Source organism: Rattus norvegicus, chromosome 15 (assembly GCF_021556685.1).
Source record: "Rattus norvegicus strain SHRSP/BbbUtx chromosome 15, alternate assembly SHRSP_T2T, whole genome shotgun sequence".
NCBI classification, from domain to species: domain Eukaryota; kingdom Metazoa; phylum Chordata; class Mammalia; order Rodentia; family Muridae; genus Rattus; species Rattus norvegicus.
This window is the reverse complement of record NC_141548.1, coordinates 58821301-58846393: the sequence shown is the minus strand read 5'-3', so window position 1 is coordinate 58846393 and position 25093 is coordinate 58821301. Positions and strand designations below refer to the sequence as shown.

Here is a 25093-nt window from a genome sequence, read left to right as displayed (position 1 = left end):
TCCTTGGCTTCCTTCAGCTCCCTAGAGACTGCCCTGCACTCCTCAACTTCACACAGTCCCTGGAACCGAGGCTTCTCTGAATCAGGAGATTTGGTGCCTATGTTCTTCCTCCTTTTCCACTTTTCTTCCACTACTACTACTACTACTACTACTACTACTACTACTACTACTACTACTACTGCTACCACTACTACTACTGCTACTACTGCTACTGCTACTGCTACTGCTACTGCTACTGCTACTGCTACTACTACTACTACTGCTACTACTGCTACTGCTACTACTGCTACTGCTACTACTACTGCTACTACTACTATTACTACTACTACTGCTACTTCTTCTTCCTCCTCCTCCTCTTCCTCTTCCTCCTCCTCTTTATCCTCTTCATTCTCTTCTCCCTCTCTTCCTTTCCCTCTTCCTCCTCCTCCTCTTTATCCTCTTCTCCTCCTCTTCCTCCTCCTCCTCCTCCTCTTCTTCCTCCTCTTCCTCCTCCTCCTCCTCTTCTTCCTCCTCCTCCTCCTCCTCCTCCTCCTCCCCCTTCGCTTTACTCTGTTTCAGGACCAGGAAAAAGATGACATGGCTACCAGAGGCAGCCATGACTTTTTATTGCACATTTCAGCTTCTTCGGCTCACACTTTCCTGCCGTCTGTTTTGCTTTACCTACACAGTTTCAACTATGTACTTTCTCTTTCATCTTGTGCCACTGTGGTGGTTTGAAAGAAAATGGACCCCTACGCTCATGGGGTATGGCACTATCAGGAGGTGTGGCCTTGTTGGAGGAAGTGTGTCACCGTAGGGTTGAGCTTTGAGATCTCAGATGCTCAAGCCAGGACCAATTCTCACTCCCTTCTTGCTGTCTGCCAATCCCAATGTAGAACTCTCAGCTACTCCTCCTGCACCATGGCTACTTGCAAGCCACCATGTGTCCCACCATGGCAATAATGAACTAAACCTCTGAACTGTAAGCCAGCCCCAATTAAATGTCCTATATTAGGGTTGTCATGGTATCTCTTCACGGCAATAGAAACCCTAAGAAAGTCACCAGCTTTATTTCAAAATATACTGGCCTAAATTCCTTATTCCTTCCTTTAGACATTCATAAAACTTTCTTGCTACTCTTCCTCTGTTGTGTTTCTGGATGGCTACAAAATTTTTAATATCTTCCTGTCTCCTCTGCCTTTATCTTGGCCACATGCTAGCTGAATTCAAGGAAGGATGATATTAAAGTTAAAACCCTTGAAATAGGCTACTGCTTAATAAGATAACGGATGCTGCGCATGTGTGTGTGTGTGTGTGTGTGTGTGTGTGTGTGTGTGTGTGTATGTGTGTGTGTGTGTGTGTGTGTTCTGTTTCTTCAGAGACTCAACTAAATGTCTGTCAATGAATAAACTATAAGAGCAATGAGAGCAAAAAGGGAATTCAGTATATGATAGATTTGGCCACTTGTGGGATTCCCAAACTTTCTTTAAGATGGAGTATGTCGTGAGGAACGGCGGGAAAAAAGATGGGAAATGTGGTCAGCACGCCCCAGGTCACTAACATCTGGGAAGGCCTGACGTAACATGTGCAGGAGCTACAACAGTGACCCTCCCTGCAGGTCCCAAGAAAGGAAACCAAGCTCTATACTAAATGTGAATGGAAAACCAACCATCACCTTGGAATAAGCCTCACTATGAAAGAGAAGCTTACACACACACACACACACACACACACACACACACACACACACTTACATGTGTGTGCCCAAACCAAAAATAAATAAATAAATAAATAAATAAATAAATAAAACCCAAACAATTCTGAAACTATTTAGTAGAAATTATTTAGGAGCAAAAAATATCTTTCAAATTTCTAAGTAGAATTTTAAAAAGATTTGAGAAAACAATTCAACAGTAAGGTAAAAATAAGACAACATAAAAAGGCAATGACCAAAGAAGAAAGTAAACTTTCAGAAATCAAATAATCTGATTACCAGGCCAAAAGCTGAGCAGAATACATAACAGATGATGTTAAAACAGAAAATAGTAGGGAAAGGATAGTAGGTCACACCCATATCTGACTGTCAAGCATTTCTGGAAGAAATTCAACTCTAGGAATAGAAGTAGAAAATAATCAAGAAATCAGAGACTTCTGTTAGAACTCCTCTAATAGCCTCTGTTTTCACACCTACGGGCGCTGGTCTCCTGGATCCTGCAGTACGGTCTTCTAAAGCTGGCTGGGAGAACCAGGATTGCTGTACCTTCAAGAATTTCCCTATGCCTCTCTAATTTTGTAAACACTAAACATCTCTACCACATCTCACCAAACACAACCAACATTCTCACTACAACTAATGTCACCACCACAGCCAGCATCGTCAGGACAGGCACCGTTATCACCACAACCAACATTAACACTTGCCAACATCCTCACTACAGGCAACGATCCTCACCATGCCCACTGTCATTGCCACAACAGCCTTCTCTCCAGAGCCAACATGGTCACCGGGGCTGACATTCTCACTGTAGCCAACATTCCCATCGCCCATCAACAACCTCACCACAGCCAATGTCCATTCTTCCCTCAGTCAACATTCTCTTCACATTCTTACCATAGCCACCCTTCAATAATACAACCACTAGCACAACAGGTGACATTACCATGGTAACCAGCATTATCATCACAGCCACCATTATTACCATGTTAACCACTACCACCACCGCATATATTTTCAGTCGTACATAGCCACTACCACTATAGCTGCCATCACCCCATACCCACTGTCACTATTTTGTCCTGATTTTTAACACCTACACATGCTTCGCTACGTATGCCCGGGGAGAGGGATGTATTATAAGCTTTTCTCTATATCCACAAGACTGAGCAATTGATCAGTTTAGACAGGCATGCAGAAGGCAGGTTAAACATCTCCAAGTGGGCAAACACTATTCACTGATGTTCTAACTTTAACATGCTAGAATTTATTGCATATGCATTCCAAAATTGAACTCCCACCCAGCATTTAGCAGAACTAACTGGGATTCATCTTACTTTGCTGAAAACTTTATATTTTTATAAAGTAGTAACATTTATCCATGTGCCGTAACAAATAAAAAAAAATATGTATCTTCGATTTTGATTACAGACAGAAAAATAGCTAGTTGGTTTCTAAAGTGGTATTCATCCTAATAATCCTCTTTTCCTCGTGTTGTTTTTCCTGATCTATCCTTGCTGAGTGATGTCAAGAGGGCTAAAAGCCCTGGGCATTACTAATGTCAAGCTAGACATTGGTGAGCCATTCTTCCACCCAGGCCAATGGCTCATTGGCTTACGAGAGCTGATTTTCAGACCGTCTTTGATAACACTATTAAAAAGCACCCACTTAAAGGATTTATGAAGGAGCTCTAATAATCATCATTAATCATACGCAGTTTTGTGATCAGCAGTTTAAATGACATCCTGTTGTTTTTTGAATATTTATCAGTCCTCGCGGTTGTCTCATGTAGGTTTCAGTACAATAACTGACTGTTTTAGCTCAAAGAAGCACTAGTAACTTTACTGTCAGAAAACCCAGTTCAAAGTTGAATCGGGTCAGGAGGTGCTGTGCAGGCTGCTGCTGCTGGTGAGGTAGTGGTGGGGGTAAAGATATCAGTCTTACCCATGTGACAATCCTATGAGCTATAATCCAACCTGGCCAGGCAAAATATAACCATTGGTACAGTAATGGCAAAACTCTTTGAGGAGTAACCAATAACTCCCTGACTGGATGTGAGTCCCACCCTATCTATAAAAAGTGATCTATGTCTAGTACTACAAATCCAGTCTGAAACTTGTCACTCAAGAGGGCTTAGGCCCTAGGAGGAACCTAAAACTTCTGATTAGCTGAACTGACTTAACATCAAAACACCTTCTAAACACAGACAAAGGCTACTTTCAAAAAACCTTATTCAGAGAAGTTTCTCCATGAAGCAAACACAAAGACTCGTGGTTACTCAGGTACTGAGGATAAAGGAGAGTTGAGGGCTCAGGTATAAGTAAGACATTTACAGAACCTCCTTAGAACTCAGAGAACACTGCAGAAGAGGGGACAGAAATAATACAGGTGTCAGAAGACAGGGATGGGAGGGCTGGGTAATTCCATCTCCTAAGTTTGACATAGGCAATGCAATCACGAGACCATGGCAATTGTGCCCACTGGCACTGGGCCCACATAAGTAGCTCTTCCCTGTAGTCGGTTATGGATGGAGAAGGGGTGCATGGGGTCCTACCAGTTATGCTGATGTATAGGTGGTGAACAGATTCTGGGAGCGGGGCAGGTACAGGAACTAGATGTACATCTGCTGGCCATCCTACCAGGTTTGGTTAATTCTAAACAGGATCATACAGATTGCCACAGTTAAACTCTTTGGGGAAACAAAACCAAACCAAACTATGCGAATGTGAGGAAGGGTTTTTTTTTATGGGGCGGAAGGCTAACAGGGATGGGAAGGAAATAAGAGAGGGTGAGGGAGAGAGGTGCCAAATGTATTACATGTTATGGCATTGTTAAATAGTGATAATAACCGTCTAACTTTTAAGATTATGCTTAATAATACGGTACTTTGGGATATGTTTATGAATGAAAATATAAGTATTATTTAAATTTACTTCAGTGGCCAACAGTGACAGGCTAAGCTGACTTTGCCTATCTGACTAGGGCACAGGACATCTGGAATACTCCTGCAGTCTCATGGGAACTCATCAGGTTTGGGTGCCCTAGAAAACACAGTGGCAGCGTTTTACGAAGGATGCTTTCTGTGTGTCCTGATCCTCAGCAGTTATCCATGTGCAGATGAAGACTTACATCTAAGCAGAAGGCCTGCAAATGAATATTCATAGTGAATTTGTGCGTGTTTATCCCAAAGTGCAAACAACATTAGGCATCTATAAACCAGTGACTAGATAAATGACCTGCAGCTTTCCCTTACAATAGAATGCTACTCAGTAGCCTGGGAAGGGAATAAAGCACCCAGCAACACAGAGGGACCGCAAATGCATGCTAAGCAAAACAGCGGGCCTGAGCAGGTGGTGGATGGGAAGTCCTGGAAATGGGTAGATTTCAGGTCAGTGGATGTTGGGAGTGGGGTTGTATGAACAGGGGTCTGAGGGTGTGGCCATGGGAATGACTGATAGATTGATTACCATAGTGATGGCTTCATGTGATTGGATGCATTTGTCAGAATGCATAGAACTAAATAATCTAAAGAACAATTTTTACTTTATTAGATCTAATAAAGCCACTCTGTGGTGGTTTGAATATGCTTGACCCATAGGGAGAGGTGCTGTTAGGAGGTGTGGCCTTGTCAGAGGAAGTGTGTCACTGTGGGGGTGGGCTTTAGAGGTCTCCTCCTATACTCAGGCTCGACCCATTGCATAAGAGAGCTTCTTCCTCCTGGCTGCCTGAGGATCTACTGGTCTCTCCTGGTTGCCTTTGAAGATGCAGAACTCTCAGCTCCTTCTCAGTACCAAGTCTGTCTGGATGCTGCCATGCTTCCTGCTATGATGATAATCAACTGAACCTCTGAACCTGTAAGCCAGCCCAATTAAATGTTGTCCTTATAAGAGTTGCCTTGGTCATGGCGTCTCTTCATAGCAACAGAAACCTTGACTAAGACATGCTCAGTGTATCAGTTTAAAGATGAGCAGCGCTTACAATGGGTATTCTTTATTTGTATATTTTTATACCTAAAGATACAAATGAAAGGGAAAAAGGGCACTGGCCTCCTTAGCCTCCCAGCAGAGAGAGGCTAACTTAATTGCTGTCGTATGGCTTGGTAAAGGCAATCATGTTACCATGGTTACAAGCTGTTATTTCCTCTTGTATTAAATGTCTAATATTATTAAATTATGACTCATGAGCGGTGTAGGGTCAAACTCAGAAACAAACACCAGGACAAAGTCACCCTAAGGCTTCTCGTTTTTTAAGAACTCTGCTCGGCACTGCTGTTTGTGTATTTTTTCCCCTGACAAACACATAAGCAATGGAGAGACGCTCCTGAACACACTGGCAAGGAAATAAAAGGGAAAACAAATTGGAAACTTCTGGTTAAACCTGCAGGCAATTCTAAAACTTGCCTGCTACTTCTAAGGCCATTTAAGGTTCTTTATTATGATTACAGTGTGTGTGTGTGTGTGTGTGTGTGTGTGTGTGTGTGTGTGTAGTGTGTGCATGTGTGCATGTATGTAGCAATACTCTCAACATGTATGTAGCAATAATTTTCAAATGAATTATAGAAATGACCATCTATCACAGTTGTTATGGTTTGATCTTTATGTCCTTCAATGGTTGTTAATGCTGAAGACTTAGAAACTATCAGGGCCTGGTGCTGGCAGGTGGTAGAACCCTTAAGTGAAGAAGCCTCCTAGAAGGAATTCATGTCATTGAGATGACTTTGAACTGGGTGGGGCATCAGTACTCCAACCCCCTGTTCTCCCCTTTGCTCTCTGCTGTCTAGAGATGATCAGTTCTGTTTCTCCACACCCCCTCCACCATGGCATTCTACACAGCCACAGGCCCAGAAACAACACATACAACTGACCGTGCCCCAAATTATCTGAAGCCATGGGTGAAACACACGAAGCTCCAAGTTTGCTTATCTCGGGTATTTATTACAATGATGAACTGACGTCATGTTTCATGGCTGTGATGATTCTTAGAGCTGAGATTCAATTGAACTAGCTGTGGTGATTTATTCATTAATGACAGGACCCGGTAGAAATACGAGCCATAAAAAGCACTCACATTTTAAACATGTGTCCTCACAGAATAGCCATGTACCTGCTTAACAGCCAAAAGAATGAAAAGCATTGCAAAGGCCATGGGCACAGTGCCGCTAGTTACTGAGGAGGCACCACGTGCATGGCATACCGATACAGCCATGAGCTCTCCTTGGTCTTTATGATCGCATGATGGCATGAATGGCAACCCAGAGCTCCATGGGTACCATGTTGTTCCTGTGTCTTGGCTCTGGTCCCTTCATTCTTACTCAATACATACTTTTGCTTACCACGTGCCTATTGCGATTCTTCAGATACTGCATCCCATCTGTAGGATGAGGGCCCAGCCTTCCAAATGCAGTTATTTGGAAAAGGGGGTCATTGCAAGCACGATTAGCTACAGTGAAGTCAGATTGGAGCAGGCTAGATGCCTAACCTTGCATGAGCTGTGTTCTTATACAAAGCAGAAATCTGGACACACATACAAGAAGTGCATCCCGCGAACAGTAAAGCAGAAAGTCTGCCAACTGAGGGCAGACCCAGCGGCCTGCAGTCTGTCAGGTACTTCGAAGGGCAGCTTCTTTCTCACAGCCTTGGAAGGAGCCGGCCTTATTGATGCCTAGACCTTGAACTTGTAACCTCCAGAATGTGAGGAGCTGTGTCTCATGTCGAATTCAAACCGCAGTATAAAAACAAACAAACCTTTGTGTTCAAGCACATTTCCTAGCAGCAGCGCCATTGTGCAATTGGAACCAGCAACTGTTCCTTCAAATGACTAAGGATCCCTTCTACAGCTCTTTGTGGAACAGATGCATGGCTCGTGTTCCCGTGCTGAGACCCCAGCATGTGTCTCCCTGATGCAGCAGAACAATCTCTCCAAATGCAACAAGCCTCAAGGTTTTATCTGCTCTTAAAGGAATTAGAGACATCTTTTCTGGAGGGAAAGAGGGCCTGCTGCCTGAAGTGTGACAGTGGTTTGCAGGCTATGGCTGCCATTCAGATCTTTGGGGAAACGGACAGATTTTCATGCTGGCAAGCCCCATCCCTGCACCCCTTGTTGGGGCATATGGACAACCCCAGGAGCTTCACACAGCAGCTGTTGTATTGGCTTTCCAAGTGCAGGAACCTGAGCGATGACTGCAGTGACATTTTCCTGGCTGGCTCTGACCTCCAAATCTCACTGATTAGTCTAGCACACACTGTGAACAACAACCAGTTAGGACTCAGAGCCAGGACTCAAAGAATTACTTTAAAATGGCAAGAGGTGTTAAGACATAATCTCCATGACCTGGCCATTGATCACTTCCCAATATGTGGGTTTTTTTTTTCTTTTTTCTTTTTTTTCGGAGCTGGGGACCGAACCCAGGGCCTTGTGCTTGCTAGGCAAGCGCTCTACCACTGAACTAAAATCCCCAACCCCCAACCCCCCAATATGTGATATATATATGTGTGTGTGTGTGTGTGTGTGTGTGTGTGTGTGTGTGTATTTTCCTGTCTGGCTTATCTTTTTTGAGGTAGTCACCCTTAATCATGAAAAATATTTGTAGGAAATTTATGGTCCTGGTGTAAGACAACAACCAATATGAATTTAGGGAATTTAGAAAGCACCCAATTCACCAAACAGTCCAATTTCCCACCATTTTAACAACTTTCTCTGGTTTAAACAAAAGCAATCTTTTTTTTCACCCAGAAGGCATTGTTTGGGTTTGTGCATTTAAAGGAGTAACTAAAGGATACCCAGGTGCAATGGTGATGATTTATGTCGCGTTAAAGACCCCAGTGCCTGGAGAACATTCTTCACCAACTGATGCGTTTAGACACACATCCATCTATGACTTTTTTTATTCTATTTCCCTTACTTGGATTTTCCTCTCTCCACAGTATTTCTCAGTGCCTTTCCTTAACCTCCAGATCACAGCTGCCCCCTTTCAACGACAGCTGCAAATTCTACCAAGTCCGTGGAGCTGTGGAAAGAGTGGCCAGATTGCCACTGATATTCTACAGCAGAAGCACAGCTTATCATTCCTGAAGCTATGTAGCCCCGACTCAGGACTCAAGCAATCATGTAATCACAACACTTCTATTCATGTGTGTATGTGTGTGAGAGGGGGTACATATATGTGCTTCTGTGTGCAGGTGCATGTGCACATGTACATTCATGTAATGTGGAGGCCAGAGGTCTATTTCTGTTACCGTTCCTCAGGCACTATTCCTTGGTTTTGAAGTCAGGACCTAGCCAATTAGCCTAGGCTGGCAAGACACAAGTCGCGGGGCTGCACCTCTCTGTGACTCCCAGTGCTGGGCTTCTAAGTGTAATCTTGGCAGCACCCTCAGCTTTTGCACCTAGGCTCTGGGGATTGGAGTCAGGTCATCAGGCTCGCCTGCTGAGCATTAAGGACTGAGCCATCAGTCAGTTCTGAAACCTGGTTAGACCCTAAGTATAATCCAGAGATGGAAAGCACATAGCTTGTATTGATGAAAATCTTGGAAATGAACCAAAAGCAAGTGCATGGCTTTGTCCAGCTTCGAACTTAAAATGTTTCTAACTATAAAATATGTTACAGTCAACAAGAATTTGACTATATAAAATGGATATATACATACATACGTCCCACACACATGTATACACACACACACACACACACACACTCATTCACACACACACACTCATTCACACACATACACACACACACACAGACTCACTCACACACGTTCCTATTCATATACCACTTTTTAAACCTCCCACTTCTTGCCCTTCATTTCCTATCCTCAGGGTGATTCTCAACAGACTTTTCTCCAGAGTCTAGATGACCCAGTAGCCTTCAGTGCTTTTCTTTGCTGTGACCGTAGCTTTTCTTGGTCATCCCTTTCTCCTCCGTTGCCCTTTCCAACCAGTGGCTGTCTTATGTACCCCACAAAACAGGTGCAGCCCTGTCCTCTCTGTAACACGTGCCCAGTACCTGTTGCATGCCCTGCATGGTTTGCTGGAGGAACTGCAGCTGCTGGTCCTTGGTGAGGTTCTCCTCTGTGCGGAAGAGCTGCTCTTTCTCTTGCTTCAGCAGCTCCACCTCATTCCTGTAGGCATCCAGCTGCCACCGGAGACTGTCGTTCTCCTCCTTGAGGGCATAGGCCTGAGCAGCCAGGGCTGAATGATAAACACAGAGGTTTGGGGAGTTACCACCCTGCCGAGATTGAGGGGTCCTGCGATGGAAAAGGAAATCTCACCTAAAATTGGATTCACATCAACTCAGAAGTTAAACCCTAGTAACCAACCCTCGGGGCTCTTTGTCAGTTGGTGGGGACCACATTAGGGTTGATTTTATAAGGATGGCGCCTCTCACATGCTAGATGAATACTGTGAACAGAAATCCCAGAGTCTCTTTAATCTATTCAGTGTGTCCTAGCTTATGTTAGGAATGTTTCCAGTGGTTTATCCCCCAGAATTCCTTCCTCTTGACCTCTACCCCCAAACCCGGATGCCATCACAGAAGCTGATCTGCCATGCTCAGTGATGAGAATAATCTGACTTCTTGGCAACCATCCCATCGGCCGCATGGCTGTCCTCTCTCAGGCTCTGTGACTGCTCAGTTTCTTGGAGTGCGTCTTTCTTCAGAGAAGCGGCTGTGTCACGGGCTGAGGCATGCATGCAGCAGACGCACTGAAGGCTAACGCATGCAACAGCCTCCCAGGGGAGGGAGGAGCTGAGATACACAACGCTTCTTCTTGCTCTATTGCCAGGACAGATTGCACAAATTGTTTTCTCTAACTGCTTTCAGAATGGAAACCTAGTTCCACCTGCTTCACCGACAGATTAAAATTCTCTTTTATTCCCTACAAGGCTGAGTGGTTACTTTGCTCCTCCCTGAAACCTGGGAGTCTCAATGTGTTGATGCTGACCTAATTTGTGTAACTTCCCATCTCCTTTTCACTGAGAAATCATGGTAGTTTGCTCAGGGTCTAACATGCCTTAAAGCTTCAGAAACATCTGAAACCAAGTGACAGGGTAGTCTGAGACAGTGATGGAGGGGAGGAAACCTCTTGCCCTGCTTCTATCTTCACAATTTGTGGGCTATGCAATATAACAGGGCTTGCCAGTCATCCCCACAAGAAAGATTCCTGGATAGGGGGCTTCCTCACATAAATTAGTCCACCGAGTCACTCCAGGAAGCCTAAATAGGAGTCTACTGATCCCTGTTTCAAGAGATGAGAGCCATGGGACAAAGAGAAGCAGATCATGAAACAGACTGCAAACCCAGCCTCTAGTCTGTTAGTCTAGTTCTAATAGACACTGCTATGTCTGTTCATGTGAGGTCAGTTCTTAACAACTGTTTAAAAATGGTGTCTCCCCCTTATCTCCAAGCATTGGCCCACTGTCCCTCTCCCCTTATGGAAAAGCCATTCTTAACTCTCGAAAGGAAGAGAAAAGTCAAGCAACACTTGCAAGGCCATTGCTAGAAACGCCTTCATGGACTCAGCTGAGGCTATGCAAAGTTGTATATAACACAGAGCTGAGGCAGTGCCCATGTTTTGTCTGCCATTTACCATGTCCTAGGGTCAGACTGAGGTCATCTGGATATCTGTAGGCTCCACAACACATCTGATGATCGCACAGCTTTACTGAGACATTCTGAGACCTTGGTGAATTCCCTCATCAGATAGCAGACATCAAACTACGTTAATAATAGTTTCACAGTTAAGTGTTTTACAGAATTCCACTTTGAAAAAAAATGATTATCTATGTACAGTACACATTGAAATCCTAATCAAACAGAACATGCAATTAACCAGGAAACTCCCGGCATCAAAGCATTGGGGATCAATTAGTCAACAAGCATTTACTGTATACTTCCTTATACCCAAGTCTGTCTGGGGCTCTTAGATCACAAAAGAAAACACAGAATATGTCACTTTTGGTAAGTTCTATTGAAATACAATAAAGACTGACATACCTAAAGGGAAACTAATGTATCCAAAGGGGAAAAGGTAGAAGGTTGCCTTGGATAAAGTAGGCACTCAACAAATGTTGGTTGAATAGACAAATAAGCAACTTAGTATCAAGGTTCCAACAAGGGGGCTATACCCAAGAACCATTTGAAGTAAGAAAGGAGAACGCAGACTGAAAGACTAAAATTACACTTTAGAGGATGAAAACCCTACGCGTGGGAGGTATCCCTCATTCAGGTGCAAGGCCCAGAAGTCACAGCTAGAGGGAGACAGTAATGAGACACATTTGATTCTTTCCCCCAAGGCAAGTATCTACCTGGAAGCAGTGAGCAAGAGGTGGAACTTGGGAGAGTGGGGGAGTTCAGACCCAACAGGGTGAGAGCTAAGATGGTATTTGGTGATGGGAGGGTGTGGTGGGATTGGTGGTTTGGTTTGGTGATGGCTGGAGGAATGAACTGGAGGCAGAAGAGGATGGACAAGGAACGTCTGTTTGGCGTATATGGCTGTGCAAAGCCAAGGAGCAGATGCTTGGACGCTTTCCATGACCTAATAAACTCAGACAGGACCCAGGGCTCACCCGGGAACATGGCTTGGTGCTTTCTAACATTGCGCAGCCCAACCTCACATTCTTGCCTGTACCCCGAGACAACGGCTCCTGAGAAATCTGCTCACCGCTCTACGAGGCGATGTCTGTGAGGCATCGCTGGCAAGAGGGAGGGACTAACAGGGCGGAATCAGCGAAGATGCAAGTGACAGGAAAGGTGTTGGCGCCACACGAGCACGTGACTGCATTTGGTGACATTCAAAGACACTTAAGTCATTTCCTTAGGAAGCTCCATTTGGCCCCCTTTCAATTCGGAGTGGCATTTTTACTATCATAACTGATAGCAGGTGTTTGTGAAGAAATCGATTAGTATGCAGGGATGAAAATTACATTTTCCAAATGAATTGCATAGTCTGCAAGATATGTTGAAATCTGAGTAGCGAAATGCAAGCAGCTATAAAGCATGCGCCAGCAGCATCATTCAAATAAATCATCTGAACATAAATACATATAGGGAAAGTGCCATCCATTATCTTAGAGACTGTCTCATCAGCCTATGGAATGGTCCGGGTGAGCATCTTGGCTGAGCCATGCCTCCTGTCCCTGACAAGCAGAGCACAGTGCTGTGCACACCCCCAGAACAGGGGCCTGATGTTATTTTGCTTTAAAAAAAAAAAAGGAAAGGGAAGGGAAGGAAAGGAAACAACTGTGATTACTCCCACCCCTCAAAAATCAGTACCATAACCAATCTCAATATTGTCTTTAGAATTAGGGCACATAACTGATTTTTGCTCCTCATTAAATAATCTCAGGATTAATGTTCATGGGGAAAAAAAATCAACCAACCAACCAAACAAACAAACAAACTTGGTGATTCCTGTCCTGGAGAGACAGCTGTTTCTAAAGGGTGAGAAATTGTGCCTGAATGCCGCTTAACTTCAGGCCACCTGTTCTGTGGAGTCATATGGTATCCCCAAATGTACCCCTCTGTGAAGGCCGCCTGGAAGAGGCTGTTGTATTTCTTGGACTAGAAATCTGGGGGGGGGAAAAAAAAACCAAGAGAACCAAACCCACATCCCAATAATGCATGTCAGGTTCTGGTGTGTTAGAAACCCAGAAACTTGAAAGGTCAACTCATTTTTCTCCTTTTTTTTTTTTCTGCTTTAATTTTTTTTTTTCTGGGTCACTGTACTAAATTAAACCATCTTGATAAATGTGTCACCAGGCTTCTACAGTAAACTTTACCCTTAAGAGACTGTGTAAGAAAGCCACTATTCAAGTAAATACAGGGATTACAACGAATGACTGTCTACCTCTGGGTAAGAACCTCCATAGAGCGTGCTGTGTTCCAATCAATTTGAAATATTTGGGGAGTGCCGTCCCTGTGGGTTCCCAAAGTTAAGTCATAAAAGGAATCCAATACGATACCCTATGTGTAAACTGTAACGAACACAAGTGAGCCAACTGCCGGTGATTTTAAAAGCACCATTGAGTCTGGTGATGCCTGAATTAGTATCGGTTAGTCCTCCAACCTATTATTTATTGAGTAATCAAGGCAAGGAGCCATGGCATCTACAAGAAGGGTAAGGCTGCTACACTTACATACTCATACTTCTGTAAACTTTAGAGAATTCTGGATACTGGAATTGTTTAAATCGAAAGAGCAATTACAAACGGGGAAGTTTCCGCTAGGCAAAATTCTGTCGAGTTTGGAAAATTAGCATTGAACTAGCAGAACTTCTGAAGTGATAGTGGTATGCGAAATTTGATCCAGAGATTAAATTGCATTGCTGAGGAAAAAAAAAGGTTTAAAGGTATTAGGTGGCTTCTCACTGTTTCCTTTACTGGATCCTCTATAAGCCATTATTTTCTATATTAATTATGGTCAAAGTGACCTCCTCTGCCATTGCCTGTGTTACTTACTGGGTTTCCATGGGAACCGATAATGGCATGCTTAACTCCTTTAAGTAAATAATCTGGTGAAAGCCTTGAAATCTCTCTTTTACCAGTCTGAGCCAGCCTCAGAAAAATAATTAGCAATATATGAAAAAATGTAAGTTATTTTGGGTTATGTCCCAGTAAGCTGACAGTGTGTTAATATCTTTTTCATGCTCAGGCAAGATGTAACTAAATAATAAAATGCTTTAACATACTGTTGCTAGCAAATATCTGCCCTTCTCTGGGACTGTTCATCTCTGTGTCTTTGGGGAATGCTGTGTTTAACATTCTTTCTCTCCTCGAACGCTGGGAGGGAAGATGTGGCTAAAATGTATTTCTTCCCCATGAACAAAGAAAGTCCTTTCCTGAGGATTTCACTGGCTGCTGTCCAGGGAGGCGATTGTCCTTATATACAAGGAGGCAGGGGTAGGCAGAAGGCCTGGGCAATAATCCTACAATATCCCAGAGCCTTCAGGGGCTCTTCTTCCTGTCACAATGTCGCCTCCTGATGTCTTCAGAAAGGGCTGAAGCTATGATCCAGTGACCTGGGGATTCCTTCCTAGGTCTATCTGCTTCTCTGTATAAATCTCCTTGTGGGGTAGCAAAGGTGCCCATTGGCTGGTCTGTGGTAGAGACCACCATGCTGTGCAGTGAACTCAAACCCATGCTTCTCTTATCACGATGTAGTGTTGCTCCCAAGGTGACCGCACTAGGAGGTGTGATAGACTGGTTCTTACCAGCAGAATGCAAGCCAGGGTCCGCCATGTCTCCTGCACAGTCTTCAGTGTCTGCCTCTGAAATTGAATAGGCTGTTCTGTGATCAAAAACCAACTTTTTGTGTGGTTTATTGTTAAATCAGGGCAATTGCAAACTTATATGGCCTTCAGTGTTACCTTAACCAGGTGCCTTTTAAATATTAGCTCCTATTTGAATCTCCCTGTAGACTGACACACCTGTTTCTGGGCCCTCTCCAAGGTTTGTGGTTTCAGGCGTCTTGGCTGAGGGTGGAGCACTCCAGGGCACCAGTGGTGCTAACACCATATCTGGAAGGACCCACTCATTCCTGTCCCCCATTTCCTGAGCTACACTGGGCTACTGTGTTTGGACCGCTTGTTTTGAAAGAATCACATGCCTGGCTTGCCATTCCGGTCTGCTTCCTTGGTTTATTCCTTATGTCCCCAGCCTCTTGTCTCACACCTGTGCAAGCTCAGCCCTCCCCACTGCCCTCGTCACCTCGTCACCTCTCTAGGACTTAGGGGAAACCCACAAAAGCTACAGTCACTATTCTGTTTGCCTGCCCACTAAGGTCATAGCAAGAGCAGTAAATGCAATCTTCAGGACTGGGGCTCTAGCTCAGTGGTAGAGCACTTGCCTTCTACCCATGAGGCCCTGTGTTCAGGACTGCTAATGCCTTCACCATGACAATATCAGAAGAAAACAAACACCCAAATCCAAAATCCAAAACCAACCCTGTCCTCCACAGCGTCCTTCAGCTCCTTCCACTCTTGAAAGACTGTGGTACAGTGGGGATGATCATCTATTTTATTGTATAGGTGTTGGGACCCGGTTTCAGTGGCCCTGAGGTGGCATGGCTGGTTAAGAGTACAGACTGTGACCCTACAGGTGGCAAAGCGCCAGCTACATGCTGCAGTCTGAGGAAGGTGGAAATGGGAACTCGGAAGGAGTGGCTTGCTTGTGGTGGAGGTAAAGTCGTCCGTTCCAGCTGCTCGGGGAAGAGTTCCACTGCAGAGGTCCAAAACAAACACAGCTTTTCCCTGAGGGAAAATCTGGAGGTGATTCATGCAGAAATTAATCTCACACCTCTGCGATCCAGAGCCCTGATGTGAACTGCATGGGGCCCCTGCACTATGCCCTCTGTCCTCTAGGAGGGCACCGGGATGCTCACTGGTTTCTGAGCTCACGGAGTCTTATTGTTGACGTGGCTTCCTTAATTGCAGTGTCTCCAGAGATCAATGCTAAATCCAGGCTCCTTTAGGTGATACCTGAAGGTGATACACACTGGGTCTCCACGGGAACTCGATCAGCTTCTGCCTTTGTGTTTGTGCCTATCCAGTTAGAAAAGAAGTGGCCTCTTCCTGAGGCTCTGACCTCCCAAAGGTCTGTCCCCTGGTCTACTGTTGGACCAGTGAGGACCAGAGATAAGCACTTCAGCGAAGGCCTGGGTCCCGGGGATGTTCGCTGCCCATGCCTCCTGGGAGCCGAGGCACAGACCTGGGGAGGCATGGTGGGGGATCTGCCAATAAACCGATCTTTTTACCACTGAGCCTCTTACGAAGGCAGCAAAGCACAACTGGTCTGTTTCTCGGTAACACTTGTGTCCCCACTGAAGCACCAATCTTCCTCAAATTGCTCGTGGAAATTCCTTATGCTACATTTTTGCAGGATTATTATTATTACGACTTAGCACTGACATAACATTTTATGTTTGCAGTGAGTATTATCGTCTGCACATTAGCTATTATTAGGGGGAGCTAAACAGACGCACAAGGCAGTGTCTATTTCTGTCTTTGTGTGAGGCCGGTGGAATAAGGGTAATTTGAGGAGCGCAGGTAAACTAGAGCCTGATATTAGGATGGCTTAAATGTGAGCCTGGAGGTACAAGCGGCAGCAGGCGGCTCAGAGGAAAAACTCCTCTGTCCCTCCTACCTTAGCTCTTCCTAAGTCTGCATCAGGGGCAGGCCTGGGGGTGTGGCTGGGCTCCTGACACTGGTGAAGACCCAGGTTTTACTTTTCCAATTACACTGTTACTCTGCTACCTCTCCAGCCCACCCCCTTTTCCTCACCGGAACATAAGCAAAAGAAAGAGGCCTGCTGAATGCTGACTTACCAGAACCTGAGAGGCCTGTTGTCAACAACGCTAAAGGATGTGCTTGCTGACTGACTGGTCTGAGCAAACTTTGGAGTCCTCAGGGCAAGAGAAGCCCAGCCAAGTCTCACTCTGGGCTAAGCTGTGGCAGGGCTGGCCAAGGGAGCAGGCTCTTCCCACAGTTGTCCTGACCTCAGAGGCTCACAAGGAGAGCCTGAGGAGTGAGTGAGCTTAGCTCTCTCCACAATGGGTGATGGCTTTTGGAGGGGAAAGAAAGGCCTTTGCTCAAGGGAGATGGAGAGAAAGTGGAAGTGACATTGGAGCAGGACAGTGCATCCTGTTTAACAGGACTCAGTGGACTCTGGGAGTAGGTGTCTAGGTGAATGGGGAAGGGACCAGCCCTCCTGAGTCTGCGGGCATACAAGCAGCCGCTCCTCCAATTCACAACTAAGGGAATTAGCAAATGATGACCGCTTTTTTTCGGGAATCTTTCCTGCTAAAAGGCAGTATTTTCCTTTTCCTGAAGCATGTTTCACCACCCACGGTGGGCGTGCACGCGCGCACGCACACGTACACACACACATACACACACACACACACACACACACACACACACACACACACACACGCGATAATGATACCGTTTTTCTCAAGAAGGACTTCCACCAGTCCTCTGTGCCTCTTCTTGAGCTCTGCTTTAGAAACTGATCTCTGCTTAGAAATTTGCACTCTCCACAAGCAATCTCACCACAACTTGCCTCTGAGCAGCCTCTTACCCCCTCCCCACACCCTACCCCTGCCATGAGGTACTGTAAGAACCTTGGTGTAACAGGGTCGGGAAACAGATGTCTTAAAGCAACCTTAAAAAATGTTCTGCCAGCCTTGTTGTTCATTAGTTTTGGGCACCTGGTTTCTGTTAGTCCCTTTTAACGGCCTTTCTGTCTCAGCTTCCGCCTCAGCATCTCGACCTTCTGTGGTGTGTTCCCTGTTTCCTTCATGTCGTTCCTTTTTAACTCTGGATACCACTGCTTCCTCTCCCAAAAGCCACGACTGAGTGATTTCCTGAGTCCTCCAAGCTTAGTCTCCATTCTTCTGACCCCTGTGCCCTATCCTGAAATACTTTTTTTTTTTTAACAGCTATCTCTCCCAGCATGGGTGGCTTCTGGTTTTCACTCTGAGGCGGTCAGAGTGAACCTCTAGAATGAAGCACCGCTGAACCCCCCCGCCTTTGGTCCAGTCTATGCCACAGGAGAGGAGGCCCCTCAGATGCGCAAGCTCCTCCCAGACTGTTCACAGGCAGCAAGAGGCTCCCCATAAAAGGGTGGCATACTTGCTTTCCTCTCTGACTTGGCTGTTCTAGAACAGCGGAAAGGTGAGGGTGGCCCTGGCCGGTACCAAGTCTTTCTGGGCCAGGCCAGCCTTTCCTGCACCGAGGTGCAGACTCCGAACGTTCCTGGTGCAGGCAGTTCCTCACCTGGGCCTGGCAAGCTGGACCAACATCGCTTCCTCTTCTTCTCTTGCCTCTGGCCCAGTCACTTCCTGTCCATCACACAGTTTGATCTTTGCTCATGGTTCTACTCTCTCATCTTCTTACTTCTTCTTGTCCTGTTCTGTCCTTTCCCACCTACCATGCAGAGCCACCAACCCTCATGTTAAAGTAGACCCTCTCTGTCCTTTGTACCTCAGCACCCCCCGGGGAGCGGTTTAATAACAAAAGACTGGGCATTAGCCCAGAGCATGGGTATGTGTACCAGATTTCCCTGGTGAGTCTATGTAAAGCCCAGCCTAGGTTGTTCCTTTATATCTCCTGTTCATAATTTCTGCTATTACAGCGCAAGGTATTTTCAATTTGCTGTAAACCCTTTTATTGAATCTTTCCCCATAATTTGAACAAGAAGAAGGAGGAGGAGGGGAGGAGGAGGAGGGGGAGGAGGGAGAGGAGGAAGAAGAAGGAAAAAGGTGGAGGAGGGGGAGAAAGAGGAGGAGGAAGAAGAAGAAAAAGAAGAAAAAGAAGGAAGAGGAAACTAGCCATAAGCCCATGCTGCCTTAAAGAAAGCTGGAGAAGGGACAAGCTATCCCAACGACAACACTAAGCTGACTTGCTCTGACTCCGCTATTTCTCCATGCTGGTTGGCACTTCAGTTCTCGGTCTTGAATGTTCCTTTCACGGCTACTCTAATGAGTTTGTCACCTGGACACCATTCTCTTCGAAACAGCCTCCAGGGGAGTCTGTCCTTCTCAGGCTCTTGGAGTGCAAAGTCAGTGCAGAAGGTCAGGGGCAGATTATTAGAACGCTGGGTGTTTCTCCCACACAGATGGTTCTAGTTCAGTCTTCAAGCAACAGTCGTTACTGTTTTTCAATGCTGGAGTGCGAGCTCTTGAGAGCCCTGACTTGGACAACTCCATCTTCTCTGAGTTCTTGGCCAGGAAAAGCAGCATGCATTTTATAAACTGTCTGCATGGCCAAATTATAGCCGTCTTCCTTCCATTGAGGAGAGATGTTCAGGCATTAAAACCCTTTTCATATCGAGCATGATAACCTTCCCTGAATCCTCACACAGCCAGGTTTTTTCTTTCTTTCTTTCTTCCTTTTTTTCCTCATTAAAGTGATTTGTTTTGAGTTTCTGACAGGTATAATTTTTCAGGTACTAATGTTTTATTCTCCCCACAAAGGCCCTTGCAAGTGCTGAATCCCCAGTTCAGCGCTATTAATCACACACTAAACGCCTTTAAACTGTGCTACCTTTTTTTTTAATTTGAGAAATAGAGCTGTTTGGGCAAGTTTATTAGGTGACCTTGATTAAATTAAAGAGGTCAAAAATGGAACAGGCTTCAAACCCATAGTCAATGGTATTTTTTAAAAAAATGATTTCCTTCCAATTAAGCAGGAATTAGAATGAAATATTTTGTTTCTGAGAGGTTAAAAGAATTCCTCGGAGGAGGCCCTCTCTTGTTCCTTGCTTCTCATTGAACGCGAGAGAAAGTACTCTGGAGCTTCGTTAACACAGTGCTGATGTACTGGCATCAATTATAATGTTCCTTAGGAGCCTAAATGTTACATAGCAGGGGCTGAAAGAGACTAATTTAAATGTTAATTTCTATTTGAGAAGCCCAAGGACTTAGCAACTTTCACACAAAAAAATAAAAAAATAAAAAATCCACTCGAGATGTATTTTTCATCTGCAGGAATGTCACCCTAGCTCTCGCTCCAACCTTCTCTGTTCTTTGTCAGGTCCATCCTTTACCTTTCTGTTTCCTTGGGATTTAGTGACCTGAAAGGACAGCTCATTCGGCCCCACGGAGTTACATAGAGTCTCTGGTACACAATCAGGAAAGCAGAATTACACAGAGAAGAGGCAAAGAAGCCTGGGTGACCACCTAGAACTCCTGAGAAGTTGTGGACATGAGAGAAATGACCTAATTCTCTTATGCCACCTGCACACTGCTGTCCTTGCCAATGCTGGAGCTCAGTTGACATGGACTCTATGAAGAAGAAAGGCACTGGTGGCTTAGGGCTAGAGAAGGTGGAGGGTAAGGAGGAAACCTCAGCAGGTAAAGGGCTTGCTTGCCTTGTGAACACAGGGCCCTGAATTTGATCTCTGAGAACCTATGTTAAAACACAAACAAACAAAAAACTAGGTATGGTGCCCTACACTGGGTTGGGGAGACAGAGACGGTTGAGTCCTTGGATCTCTCTCTGGCTGGCCAACCAGCCCAGCCTACTGGGTGAATTTTATGCCAGCAGAGGGTGGAGGTGGGGTGGGGGGGGGCAAACAAACCAAAATGGATGATACCGGAGGACCAACAGTCAAGGTTGTCCTCTGACCTCCGTGTGTATACTTATACAGAGTTGGGGGAGGAAGCTTGGAAGCTTGATACCAATTTATCAGACTTGGGACAAAACATGGAACATCCCTGAGATCTCAGGGTCCTTATCTGAAAAATAAAATGTTGTGAAGTATATGAAAATCACAGACTTTCCTTTTATCATCTCTGGCTCAAGATGGAGATTAAAAGTGTCCACCCAAGAGATGAGAAATTAGTTCTTAGTTGTAGTTTCTCATCTATCCAATAAGCCACCTGTATACAATACAATCTACTGTGGACAATGCTGGGCTACCTGGAGAGAAAAGGGCCCTCTAGGGGAACCAAGGGCGAGAGGCTCTCCCATCTCAGAAGTGCCTGCCCTGTACCAGCTTAAAGCACACAAAGGTTTCTCTGGGGCTCTCAGAGTTGAGATGAGCAGACATTTTCCAGACTCTTGGGTCTCTCTCGGTCTTTACATCAAGGTTTCTCGGCTGACTTTTGGCAGTAACTGTGAGTGCACAGCAAGGTATGGCCGTGTGGACTTCTAGGAAAGGGAGGACTGACAGCAGGCTGTGAGGATTTTCTAGAATGTATGAGCAATACTTCCACTTCGGGGACCGAGTCTTAATTAGTCTTATAAGATGTTAGTCATTTCCCCTTTAATCCGGCACTTCCAGACAAAGGCCCTGGTCCCAGACACACTGTAAGGATTCAGTGAATGTTGTTAAATCTGTTGCTGCTTTGTATTGTGACAATGTGTAAGGTAATTCACAGAGGCAAGGAGCTAAGGCCAGGGAAAGGCAATGGTTTCAGGAGTTACACAAACTATACTAGAAGAATCCAGTAGGTTGATGATGATAGAAACTGGTCGGTAAGTCACTAAGACAAAAAGGAAAGCTCTCATCATGCCTCCCCCGCCAAGACTAGGCCAAATAGATTACAGATTTGACCTTACAACTCATAATTACAGTAAGTCAACAAGATCCACGATTGACTTTTTATATCTATTAAACAATTCAACTTATTATTGGGGGCATAGAAACTCAATTTTTGGTCCTTATTAGATTCAGAATATTGGGGAAAGGGGAAACATATTGCTTTCAAGACCTCCTCCAGAGCCAGCCTTCCCTGAGTGTGGGAACTGCAGTAAGATTGATATTGCCACGATGTTCTCCCCCAGTCTTTTATTTTTAAGATATATTTAGAGGCATATCTCATAAAGAAAAGCCCTGGGAGGAGAGAGACAGGGAGAGGCACTTCAATAAACCCTGAAATTAGATGTTGAATCAATACACTGATGGCCTTGTGGGCTCTCCCTGGCCCTGGGGGTGCAGAGAAAACAGGGTAGGATGAGAAGTCAAGGGGCTACGGAAAAGGATGTGGATGGCAGCTCAGGTCCACCATTCAGTGCACGCTCATGCTCAGAGTGTCAGAGTAGTCTTCTTTCTCCTGTTATCACTCTGGAGACTTAAGGGACAGAAAACACTGGCTGTGACTATGTGTGTGGTTCATCCACCCCCAGCATTTCTTCAGATCGTTTCTTCTTTCTGTCTATACCCAGATAGCAGACTCTCTAAGGAAATATCACTCAAGCAGAAAAGAGATTGTGCCAACTTCCTGAATTATTTTTGTTAGAATGGACTTAAAAACAGTTTGCTGGGTGTGCCGCCTATATTGAAGCCAGTCTCCAGGCAGCAGAAAATAGAGACAATGTTACAGGAAGACTACACAGAAGCGTCATTTAGTTTTGCCCGGCTTTGGATTTGAAGGTGATAAACATCTCCAGTCCTCTTTGTCTTCAGTGACATGGAGATTCGTGTCCACAAGAAGCATTCAAATCCTTGTTTAACTCTACTTGGTACATCTGTGTCAGATCCCCTGCAACTGGAGTTTCAGACAGTTCTGAGATGCTACATGGGTGCTGGGAATTGAACCCCATCCCTTCACAGAGCAGTTGGTGCTCTTAACTACCGAGCCATCTCTCTAGCGCCCACCCCAGATTCTTACATGATTAAAGGTCCAGGAGAATGAACCTGGAGTCTGTTTTCTGAGCCAACGTAGCTTGGGAAGGAAGGTAAGCTTACTGTGGGAAGTTAACTGTGGAAATTCTCCAACATGAGAGAAGGGAAGACGATTCATTAAACTTCCACCATCTGATACTGTGGTCGCTATTTTTTTCATCCAACAAACTGATTGGAAATGGCCAAGCAGTAACAAACACCTCAACGTTAATCTCACTATAGATTCTCTCAGGAGTTTTAAAATTACCATCAACATACAAAAATACATTACTGAACCAGTAATAAGTAATGTTCTCCATGTCTATAAAACTTCGGGACGACAGAGTTGATTGTTGAATCTACTTCACACCAGCTTCCAAAACCAGAGGAATTTAGTTAGCTTCAGTTTTTCAATGCTTCCTCAAAACTTCCTAGGAGAGCTGGGACACCCTCATCCTCTCCGTCACTGTCTTCTGGATTGGGTGCTGTATAATACAGCACTTGTGGGGACGGGTCTTCAGCTAATGTTCTAGGGCTCGTTAAGCTGTCAGCCCAAGCTGACTTAATATTCCAGGACACATTTCCATGGCTGGTTTTGTGTCTGTGTGGCCAGGAATGCAAAGGCATTAGCCGAGAGGGAAGCTCAGACTTTGGGACTGTTGAAACGAGTACGTGTTCCATCATCTTTAATTGATACCAGCTATGTTATTCACGCCTAGGGTGGTTGGGTTGTTTTTCTTTTTTAAATCTTTATGTCATCAGTCACCCCAGCCATCCAGACCTGACTCTGACTGATACATGGCTAACTTTTCTTGACTCATAATGTTATAGGTAATGTTCACAGTAGCATTATTAAGATAACACATGGCACCTCTCGTGGACATTTTGAAAGTACACAAAGAGGAAAGAACAAAAATCATTTATAGAAAACAAAGCAAATTATAATCTTTTACAGATACTAAATATTTTCACCCATTTCCTTATAGATCTCCTCATAGCATATAAATTGTGAATATAACACACATATAAGCACGCATTTGGAGTTGTTCACATATGCCATTGCGTAACTGTTGCTTAGCAACTGTTCTGAGAACTTTCTATTGTGCCATTTAAAATCTCTCAATCATGATTCTTATTCCAACTCTATATCATCAAACAATGTACAGTGTATATAATAGTAGAGAGAGATAACTTAAAAATTTCAAAGTAATTCTGGAAAATGAAAATGTATGCAACTGCCTTAAGCTGTGATGACTCAAGATGACCCAGGTGGAAACCATGGGTTTTGGAACTCGGAAGCTGTAGAACCAGGAAGGACTCACTGTTGGACTTAACAGTGTCCTGCCCGAAGTACTGTGGCTAACACTCTGCCTTGCAACTATTGCCCTAGATATGTTACTTTCTACTTCTCTGCTAATGATTGGAGTTCAAATAAAAAAATTTACTTCTCAGGAGGTTTAACACAATGTATCTTAAAACTGGGAAGCACAGCTTCTGAATAAGTGTCCATTCCAACTATCAAAACCACTCAGTGGTGCACGACAGAATCATCTCAAAGTCACAGAAACGGTTGAGGTAATAACGATTTCTAGGTTGCTTTAAACGTCAATCCCCAGGACATTTAAGTACCAGATAAACAGGCAATGGAAAGGGGGATTTCTGAAAAGGAGGAAGAGAATAGTTCCTTCTTTCAAGTTCCTACTTCATTAGTCAGGATGATGTCCAATCGAGGGTCTAATAATGATGCCACCAACTGTGCTTAGATGAACAATGGAATCTAAAAGCAGAGAGGGAATAAAGGCACCAATGCCCATCGGCACATCCTAGTGCTAAGACGGGAGTAACTGGATGTTTTAATTGGTCTGATATTGATTCCTTTGGCCAATGTCCTACTTTGACAGCCTTGGAGCCAAACTTTTAAGATTTTAGATGGAGAGACATAGAATAAAATCGATGGATATGAACTTTTCATGAGTAGCTGGCCTATATATCTACGGGTTTTCAGCCACATTCACATTTAATGATCTTGGGACGGTTGTTCCAGTAATCAGGCCTCAAGAACCTCCAGGTGTTTACTGTGACCAAAGACTTGTGGTAGCCTCACCTCCCAAGGATTTATGGGAAGAAGCTCATGAGCCAATGGGGAACTCATACTTGCTCTGTCATTAATATATATGAAGGTTTTCAAAAGGTCTGTTATATAAGCAGGCCTGTCTAAAACCCAAATAGTGTAAAATTAAATCTATTGGGCTTTACAAAATATATTAATATAGACTTTATGCCACATAAAAGGGCAAA

General features: G+C 44.6%; 1 protein-coding gene across 10 annotated transcripts in view; it reads right to left on the bottom strand.

Annotated features, from left to right (window-relative positions):
- Enox1 (ecto-NOX disulfide-thiol exchanger 1) overlaps positions 1-25093 on the bottom strand; it is a 552870-nt gene that overhangs the window by 70987 nt on the left and 456790 nt on the right. For 6 of the 10 annotated variants that reach the window (XR_015638038.1, XR_015638039.1, XM_087585816.1 and 3 more), the window contains 1 exon segment: positions 9696-9880. Coding sequence is in view for 8 of the 10 variants with exons in the window: in XM_087585816.1 (XP_087441942.1) it covers positions 9696-9880 (185 nt within the window). In the remaining 2 variants the exon portion in view is untranslated. 10 annotated transcript variants of the gene reach the window in all.